The 10,253-nt window shown below is 44.8% G+C and overlaps 1 protein-coding gene across 1 annotated transcript in view; it reads right to left on the minus strand.

Moving 5' to 3' along the window:
• The window catches only part of TIMM44 (translocase of inner mitochondrial membrane 44), a 43,307-nt gene extending 35,133 nt beyond the window's left edge, over positions 1–8,174 (minus strand). The window contains exons 1-2 of the mRNA XM_027844187.1: positions 8,105–8,174; positions 4,428–4,532 (exon numbers count right to left, since the gene is read on the minus strand). Of these exons, the coding sequence (XP_027699988.1) occupies positions 4,428–4,532; positions 8,105–8,146 (147 nt within the window). The 5' untranslated portion in view covers positions 8,147–8,174. The remainder of the gene's footprint in view (positions 1–4,427; positions 4,533–8,104) is intronic.
• Between the last annotated feature and the right edge of the window lie 2,079 nt (positions 8,175–10,253).

Below are 10,253 nucleotides of genomic sequence, written 5' to 3' on the forward strand. Positions count from 1 at the left end.
ATTTTTTGTAGGCATTTGGAGGGCTTTGGGGGAGAGCTCTAGCAAGTCACTGCTTTCCCTCCGCCATCTTGGCTCCGCCCCCCTTCATTAGCTTTTCAGGTTGAACCACATTGTAGTCACCTAAAAACCTTTGGTCTTTTTGCATGAACTGGTAGCTAGCCACATCTCCCCCATACTACACAATTCCCTTTTTTGAACCAGACTAAATGCAGACTAAAATTACATTTACCCCTTAAATGCAAATTTAAATGCCATCTTCTCAGTTATGGCCCATTGCTCCAGCCTATAGTGATCTTTTGGGCTCTTGATTCAGTCTTCCATCATAGTAACTATCCCTCCCAATTTCATGTCATCCACAAAGCACAGTGTACTAGAAAGAGAAGGACATAATAAAGCACTGGAAAAAGGCTGACAACGGGCAGTCTAAGTCGCACTACCTTGGCTGCTTCATTCCTTTAACTTACAGGGTGCTTCATTCCTTTAACTTACAGGGTGCCAACCATGTGCTCAGTGCTGGGGAGATACAAAGAATTAAAACATGGCACCTGCCCTCTAAGAGATTAACAAGAGCAGTAAGACAGGCACAAAAAAAGTGAAAGACATAATAATGTGACATCTGAGCTGGGCTTTGAAAGAGACTTCAACAGGTGGAAACAGTATCTGTTATGTGCACGTGTGTATAGGGTGCATATGTGCACGAACGTGTAGGGAACAACACAAATAAAAGCATGGAGGCAGCAGGAAAGCACAGGCAAGAACAGTTGTTTTGTTTAAGCATAAACTGTGTTCATTTACTTTTCAGTCATGTCTGATTCTTTGTGACCCCATTTGCGGTTTTCTTGGCAAAGATACTGGAGTGGTTTGCCATTTCCTTTTCCAGTTCATTTTATAGATGAAGAAACTGAGGCAAAAAAGGTGAAGTGCCTTGCCCAGGGTCACATAGCTAGGAAGTATCTGAGGCTGGATTTGAACTCAAGAAGACAAGTCTTCCTGACTCCAGGCCCAGAACTTTATGCACTGTACCACCTAGCTGCTCCTAAGCATGGAGAAGGGAAGAGGGTGGGAAGAGGGAGGGGGGGAGAAAGAGAGAGAGAGAAAGAAAGAGAGACAGATAGACAGACAGAATTATTTTTCAGTAAGGCCAAAAAGGCAGTAGGTTGGTACTAGATTATAGAAAGTCTCGAATATCTGACTTCATCCACTAGGGGATAGACCATCACTGAAGGTTCATAAGCCAGGAAATGATGTGATCCCAGCTGTCCAGGAGATAGATGAGTCTGGCAGCAGAATAAGAGATAGACTGAGGATGCAGGTAGTAGGGAGGGGAAAATACCCAGAAACAGAGGACAGAGAGACTATTTACAAGAGGTTAACAAGGTGAATGTGCATGATGGTAATGAAAATGGAAAGGTGGGGACTTGGGGGAAGAGAGGTGGGGTGAAAAAAAATTGAAGCTGACTCTGGAGTCACAAGCACTGTGTACAATTCACTACGGTAAATGAGTGGCAGTTCCACTGATGGAAACATGGAAGCCAAAAAAAGGTTTTCAAAGAGGATAATTCTGGTTTTATAAATATGGAGCTTTAGATATGAGTGGAGTGCTCAGGTGAACAGGGAGCATGATGTAATAAAAAGAAAGCTGAGCTTTTCATTAGAAGATCTGGGCAGAAAACCTAGTTGTTTCCTCTTAGCTGCATGGCTTTAAGCAACTCACTTACCCTCTCTAGACCTCAGTTTGCTCCTCTATAAAAAAGGGGTTAAGACTAGATGATCTTAAAGGTCTCTTCTATGACTCTACATTCCACAGACAGTTGGAACTATAAGTCCAGATCTCAGGAGAGAAGTCTCTGCACTCTCAGAGCTGGAAAGATCTCAGACATCATCTAACTCAATTTCTAAACAAGAATTCCCCTCTACCTTCTGCCCCCCACAAAAAAAATCAAGTAAACAACAAGCCTTTGCTTCAAGATCAGGGGAATTCACTTACATTCTGGGATACTGTTTTCCTTTTGAGATAGATCTAATTATTAGGAAGATTTTTTCCTTACATTAAGTCTAAATGTTATTTCTTTTCAACTTTTATTCATTGCTCTTGGTTCTAACTTCTTAGACACAGTAGAACAAGTTAAATATTACCCTCATATCCATAACAGCCCTTCAAATATGTGAAGATACACAGACTATGATGTTCTATCTAGGCATTCTCCTTTCCAGGATAAACATCCCTTATTTCTTCAATTGCTCTTCATTCCCTGTAACCATTTTGCACTCCTCTGGAAACTTCAACTATCTAATTACTTTCCTTCCTAACTAAAAGGTTATGCCCAGAAAAGAACACAACACTCCATTATGTGATAGGGCCATGGCAGAGGTTGGCGAGACTATCCCCTTTCAAACTCCAAGAACTAGGCCTCTCTTTATGAAGACTGGGATTCTACTGGCTTCCCTGACTGCTGCAAATGACTTTTATTGAGCACAAGGTCAATCCAATGCAATTTCTACAGCTGTTCAGACTGCTCCCTAGCCATACCTCTACCATCTTCTAGGGAAGGTAATTTTTTGAATCCAAGTCTAAGAGGACTTGGCATTTATCCCTATTAGAGATAGCCCAGTGTTCTAGTCTTCCAGGATTGTCATCCAGCGTGAAAGCTATTCTTTCCTGCTTTGTATTGTCTGCAAATGAGATAAATACCATCTATTCCATTATCTAAGTCAATAAAAATGGTGAAGAATGCCGAGCCAAGCACAGATCTCTGGGGCACTCCACTGGAAATGTCCTCCAACCTGACAAGCAACCCTTAAGTACTAGTCCTTGGGCTAGCCTATTCACCCAGTTCCCAATCCATCTACATGTACAATCAGCCTTGTGGGCTGGAGACAGTGGAAAAACCTCTGGATTTAGAGTCTTCAATCTCCTACTTGCTACCTTTGTGATCACTGGGAAAGCTTTTTGACCTACCAACTGTCTTGCTAATTCAACATCACATCTCCCACAACCCTGTACTTTCACAAGTCATCCCCCTCCCCATCTCCATCTTTCTGATTTATTCACCTTCCCTTCAGGATTCAACTTTTTTGCTTCCCCTGTGAAGTCTTTCCTCATCTCCCCAGTTGTTTGGGCTTTTTCCCCCACCCCAAATTACCATGTTATGGATGTTTCATGTTTGTATGCTACACACCCAGTAGGGTGCAAGCTTTGCAAGGGAAGGAGTTATTTTCCTTTTATTTTGTATCCCTAGTACAGTAACTTACATATCTCTTTTTTTTTTTGACCTATGACATCATCAGTGCAGAATCTTTACTGTAATACAAGTGGGCACCCTCTCTCAACTTAAAGCCTTAGAGCTGCCAGGGGTACTGAAAATAATTTGCTCACAATGCCACGGAGTCTGGGCCAAAAGAAGGACTTGAATCTGTATTTTCCTAAGTCTAAGACAAGATGGTTATTCATTATGCACCCTAAGTCTCTCCTTAGACACAGCAGGTACTTAATATTTGTTGAATTCACCACCGTGGGCCTCATATTTTCCCAATTGTAAAATGAGGGAACGTGACAAGATTATTGCATCATTCCCTTCCTGCTTCAATTCATATGATCCTACACTTTTCACACAAGCATTTTCCACAATCAGTGTTGGGACTAATGTTCAAACTTGAGATCTTTATAAACTGAGTCCCCACACCCACTTGTACATGATGGGCTACTCCTCTGCTAAAAAAACCTTCCACATATTCCGACAGTGCCATGACATCCAAGTCCCTTAGCCCTGCACGGTCTGGCCCTGACCTATCGTTCCAGATTTTTTCCCTACAAATGAGATTCTTCCCCAAACTCAGACTGCATTTTCTCACCTCCTGCCCTCATGCTACTCCTCTGCCCAAACACCTACACAATTTCCATCCACCCTTCAAGAACTTCAAGACAGAAGGGATTTTCTCTACCTGTACTTGGTTTGTACCTCTCTCACATCAATTTCTCTAACAAACAGCATTTAACCTGTGTGTGTTGTATCACCTACTGAACCATAAGCTCCATGAAGGCAGAGATTAGGCCTTATTTATCTCTGTATTCCTCTCCCTCCCTTCCCTAGCACTGAGGGCAGCAGCCTGCACATGAAAGGCATTAAGCCAGGCTTTGCTGAATGAATTTTGAATATGGTATGATTGCATATAATGTCACACAATTCTGAGCTCATGTAAGTAGAATGCTACGACGAACTTGAGTAGCATGCTACCTTCAAAAATAAATATTCTGCCCAGGCACTTAATAAGCATCCTTTGGGAGCTTCAGCTGCTGTGCTAGCAGCTTTCTCAGCAACCCCACCACTCCATACTGCCAAAAGAGATCACTTTCTGATCTCTCCCAGGAGTGTCCCTTTTTCCCCCTCCAAGATCCCTGGAGAGCAGAGGAAATCTGCTTTACTTACCAGCGGCAGTTCTAAGCCTGGACTGCATATTCGAAAGACAGGGCCATAAGACACTGGCACAGGGCACCAGCCAGAGAGAAACTGGGTCCCACTGCCAAGGCATCTCTAAAATCAGGGGAGAAAGAGTAAAAAAAAAAAAGGAATTATTATTTTACCTCTGTGGAATGAAACACTGGAGGGAGGAGAAAGAATAAGAATCTTCTTATCAATCTGTCCTATGCCTAATAAAGAGGAAAAAGGAATAAAATGAGATACCACAACTGGGATCTGCATAAGGTACACTCTGGCTCCTAGGTCACAGAAAGAGTGGGAGCTATAGCAGAATTTCTTTAGCTTGGGTAAAAGGTGATCGCTTCCTTTGTTATTTATTTAAACCTTCATATCAACTGTTCTTTAATTCTTCTTTGTGTCCCTTCCCCTCACTGTGTCTCTTTCCCTTTTTTTTGCCTGATCGCTCCAACCCTTCTTCCAGCCCCTTTTCCCATTATTTACTGCTAATTTTAACTGACTTAACACCTATCTGAGAGGAAACCTAGTAAATTTACAAAACCTATTAAAAACTAACACCAATTCACACCGAAAGTTATTTTTACCTACATTGATAAAACCTGCCTAAACTGAGAAAGAAATGGCTGTCAGAACAAAGAAAGGGAAATCCCAGATCTCTTAATTTCCAAGATCAGAATTTCATCGACTTTCTTACCACTTAAATTTGGACCTATGAGAGATGAATAGGCACCCCAGTTTAGTGTCAAGCACATTGGATTAGAATCTCTCATTCTGGTATTTAGACTGTGTGTGTGTGACTTTGAAAAAAAAAATCACTACTTATTTAGGCCTCATTTTTTTCACCTATAAAATGAAGGAGCTGGAGGAAATAATCCCCAAAGCATAGCCCAACCCCTTCCCACTCTAAATTCTATGAAGCTGAGACCTAAGGTAGTCAAAAAACTGCTGATGAAGATCTTCAGCCAGAAACCTTTTCCTTCCCCTGCCTTCCCTCTTCTCCCTCGAAAGCTCCTTCCTTCCTTCCTGTCTCCACTGACGTACTTCTATTATAGCCGTGCTACTCCTACTAGTTCCACCTTTCCAATCACTGCCTTCTGTTACTCCATTCAGATTCATTTTCTTACTCTTTCTGAGTTCACAATGACTTTACGTGTTTATAGAAACAAACACGAAAAGACAGAATTCATTGTGTTTCTAGGTCTGTATTTCTAATGCTCTGTCAGAATCTGAGGCTACATAAGTTTTTGTTTCTAGGAATAGCAGGAGGCAGTGGGATGGGCGTTGGTGGTAATCTCAGCTCTACCTATAACCTGATGTGTGACTTGGGTAAGTCCCCTTCCATTCTCTGGGCCCCAGTTTCCTCCCCTCCCCCCATTTCTTTCACTGATTACAGACAGAGCCAGGATCAGAACCCTGGTCTTTTGTTCTAATGCTTTTAGATCAGACCACTAATGCCACAAGATTCAACTGCTTCTGACTTTTTAAGTCCCTGGAAACTCAGTGATACAGTTCTGCGATAACTTTTGTGTTGCACGTCCAGCTATAGGAGAGACTGAGTTGTGTCAGTTTTAGGAGGAGCTGGGTTCATACTTAGTATATCCTATGTTGCTGCTGAAGGGCTGAGCAAGGACAGGGAGTGAAAGGTGTACAGAGTCTGCTCCTATTCCAAGATGCACTGTAGGGCAATAATATGGTTCCTTCATTTTACATAAATTCTGAGACAGATGCACAACCTTCTCCCCCAGTAATATTTTATCCCCTCCCAGAGAAGAGAATCACAGAATTACCTAAGTTTAGAACTAGATGGAACCACAGTAATCACCCAGTTCAATCCATAGCTGAAAGAGCGTTTCCAATTTAACACTCCTGGCGAATGGTCATTCTAACTGCGCATTAAGTGCTCCTATGGAAGAACTCATTACCTTCCAAGGCAGACCATTCCATTTATGGATAGACGTAATTGTCAGAGTCCTAATTCAACTCTTTTCAATTTCCACACTTTACTGGTTTTGTCCTCTGAGGGCAAAAAATTCAATCTTTTTCATTATGACAATGTTTCCAATATTTGAAAACTACTGTCACGTCCCTTCACCCACTCTGATCCTTCTCTTCTCCAGCTGAAACATACTCAGTTCCTTCAACTGATCCTCTTATGGCAAGGATACTTTCCATCTTATCTATGTTCTTTCTTAAGCTAAGCCCAGAACTGAATACAACACTTTGGATATGGTCAGATAAGAACAAGCAGAATCCTCAAGCAGCCCAGTCAGAACCAGGTAAGAAAGGCTGGCTTTGAATGACCCTCAGAGGCCATCTAATACAACATGAGCCTCCACAGGAATCTACCACAGACCCAACAAGTAATCATTTGGTCTCTGTTTGCAAATCTTCAGTGAGGGGAAACGCAGCACCTCTCAGCAGTCTATTACACTTAGGGGTAGCTCCAACTTTTAGGAAGTTTTATTTATTCTAGGCTAAATATGTCTCCCTGTAACTTCTACCCAAACTGCTCCTAGCTCTGCTCCAAGGCCAATCAAGACAAGTCTAATCTAATCTGTCTTCAGGGTCTGAGCCTTACAAACACTTTAAGATAGCCATTAAATATCTATCCCAAGTCCTCTCTACCCCAGGCTAAGAATTCCAGTTTTCAACTGGTCCTTATGTCATAGACTCAAGGTCCTTCACCATCCCCCAAAAACTCTTAGGCTGGACAATATTCTTAAAATATGTGTTGGGAACTGATCATGACAGGGTCTGACTAATGACCATCATCTTTCATTCTGAGCCCTACTACTCTCTTCAATAGATTCTGAAATAGCCTTTTAGGCTGCCAGGGCACAGCGATGACATATTGAGCTAAACTGAGTCTCCAGTAAACCGCTCCCCAACTTTTACCCCCACAACTGCCGCCCAGTCCTGACTCTACTGTTCTTCAACTCAAATGCTGGCTTTCACATTGTGACATCACCCTCCCTTGTCATTTTCTCCCTCTTGTCCCTGGCCTGGGCTCTAGCTGAGGAAAGACTGGCAGGAGTGGCCCTCAGTTTTTTCAAGTCTAAAACAAGGCAGCATGGCCCAGGAAGGAAAGCACTGGACGTGGGTTCTAATCTCAGACAATTACTACCAGTTGTGTGACCTGGGGCAAGAACCCTCCCCTGCAAAGGCAGGACTTAGGTTCCTATCCAGTCTAACGTACACTACTGTGTGACCTTGGGCTACTCCCTTCAACTCTGTGGGCCTCAGTTTCCTCATCTGCAGGAGGGGGCTGTGGTCGCTCAGGGCCTAAGCTGTCGTGCTTGCGGGCGGCAGGCCCCAAGACCTCGGTGGCCCCTCCACCCCTTTCCCGGAGTAGCCGCGTTCCGGGGCAGCAGCCCCCCACCCAGGGCCCCAAAATCGCTAGGCTTAGGAGGGCTGAAAGCCTCGCGGGCCCCAAGGTGACGAGGAAGGTCGGGGTCGGAGGGGTCCAGGCCGGGCCGCCACAATCACGGCCTCGCCCCCGAGCGTTCGCCGGCTCGCCCTCCCCAAGCCGAAGCATGCCGCTCGGCCCCGCCCCTTGGGAGCCCCGGAGCACACAGGCCAGGCCCGGCCCGGGGGCCAGCCCGAGGCCGGGATCGCGCCGCGCCCCTTCCTTCTTCTCCCTTCCCCCCTCCGCTCGCCCAGCACCTCACCCGGGAGCAGCGGCACCATCCACCCCTTATCGCCGCCGCCATATTGGAGAAGGCCGTGTGACCTTCCCGTGGGCGCGCCTGGAACACGTCACCACCCGTCGCCTCGAGGAGGTGGGCCCAGGGCGGGGCCTGGGGTGCTGGGCCACCAAAGCCTCGGCACAGACGGAAGGCCATTGCGCGCGTGCGCGTGCACTGCCTCCGAGTCTGCGACCCCTGGTGGCGGAACAAATCTACGAACTTGACCTGACTGACAGATGTGATAACAAATGGAATGGCAGGCCGGCTGACCAGACAAGGACAAGCTGCCATTAACTACACAGGAGGTGTGATCGACCTAGAGCCACGGAGAAGACGACAGGTAGACGAGTAAATGACTGATGAAATATGCAACAGTACTAACTGGCATTGTGTAAACAGAGTGGCAGACTACACGGTACAGACAAATGGAGAGAGACAAGCGGGCAGGCAGCACACTGACAAAGCTGGACCGTGGTCGGTCAAATCGCGGTATTAAGCATTCGGGCAGAGTGGCGCTAGGGCAACCGGATTCCTCCAGTGACCTCCCAGATTTCCAGGTCTCCTTGGAGGCCAGCCAGGGAGTCAGACAAGCGGGCTGGAGCAGACGAATGGCCAGCTGGGGATCTGCCAAGGCAAGCTGACAGTCCCGGTTAAGACAAGTGGCCTGAGAGTTGGCGCAGCTTTTGCTCGCCGCGTCCAAATGGTTGCCACTCGGGACATAAAAAGAAGGCAAGAAATCAACTCCTGATCAAGAGCTCCACAGTCAGGTTGCAGTGGGTTGGGCAGGCAGGTTGTTTCTCTCCATGCCTTGAAACTAAGGGACTTATAGAGTTTTTGAGAAAGTTCCTGTTTATCATTAACATTCGTGCATCACCCTTGCATTCCTGTGACATTTAGGCTTCTTGATCTCAAAACCGATTGGCCAATCTGTTTATTCATGGCGTACAGGTTCCTCTGGTAGAGGTCCTGACTCTCGTGTTCCTCAGTAGTAGAGAGGGAGGATTCCAGGAACTAGCTGCAAATCATGCTTTCAATGGAAAAACAGCAGTGATGGAATCTGACCACAATCGGCAAGTCACATCTCAAAGCTTCTTTCTGGGGCTGTGAAGAATCCACACTTGAGGAAGTAAGAGACACCCTCACAACTGAGTGTTTGTCGTGTTGTTTTCAAATGAACTATGAAGCCTGCTTCAAATTGGAATAGCTGGCCTGAAGGCTAAGTCCAATTTTTTTTTTTAAGTACTGCTTTTTAGTAGAAAAGGAAGTTAGACTGCTTGTGGCTAGAAGAGACAAAGTCAATCAATGTGGCAGAAATGTCAGCATGGCACCCAACATATAGTATGCTTGAGTTGATTTGCCTGCTGAAAGCAGAGGTGAGAAAGTTGACTCACTTCAGGAGGACTGTGATATCCATCAGAGAAGTAGCTGACAGGCATGAGAGGTAATGAGCAACATATGGCTGATCGTAGGATGAAGAACAAGGTTCTGAAAATAGCACAACAGAGGTTATGCTAGCTAAAACAGCAAGGTCTAGATTTTGGATTATTGTGGACAATTGAAAAAATTCAGAATTGTGTATTTTCTGGAGTGAACTTTCTGGAGTATTTTTTTCCCTTCATAAAAAATTATTTCAAAAATAAAATAAAATCTGAATTTGTGAACATGTAAGATAAAAGGAAATGGTCTATATACTTAGTTTATAAAGAGTTCAGTGAATCCCTGGGGGTCATGGTGGGTACAGCATCAGAGACCTGCCAGCTCAAGCTAAACATGTAAGAAGAAAGGAGGCACTTGGGAAAACAAGAGCTAAGGCCCTGGTGAACAGCAGCTGAAAAAAAGCCATTGAATGGAACTGGGTAGAGAAGTTGGTGAGAATCATTTTGGAGGCCTAGCTTAATTGAAAGCTGAGGATGGGGTAAGCTAAATCAGGAAAGAACAACGAACGAAATGCAAAAATAGTTTCTCAACTGCCTGCCCTGTGCCCCACCTCCTTTCATGCTTGTGTCTTTGGATTCTGTTAGTGCCACTTTGTGCATGGGACCCAGGTAGGAGATGAATAGGCAAGAAAATAAAGTCTCTTACCAGGACATTTAACAGCTGTTTGTACCATTCCTTTCCTTCGCAAAGATTT

The sequence above is a fragment of the Vombatus ursinus genome, unplaced genomic scaffold, assembly GCF_900497805.2.
Source record: "Vombatus ursinus unplaced genomic scaffold, bare-nosed wombat genome assembly UNPS02014935.1, whole genome shotgun sequence".
Classification (NCBI taxonomy): domain Eukaryota; kingdom Metazoa; phylum Chordata; class Mammalia; order Diprotodontia; family Vombatidae; genus Vombatus; species Vombatus ursinus.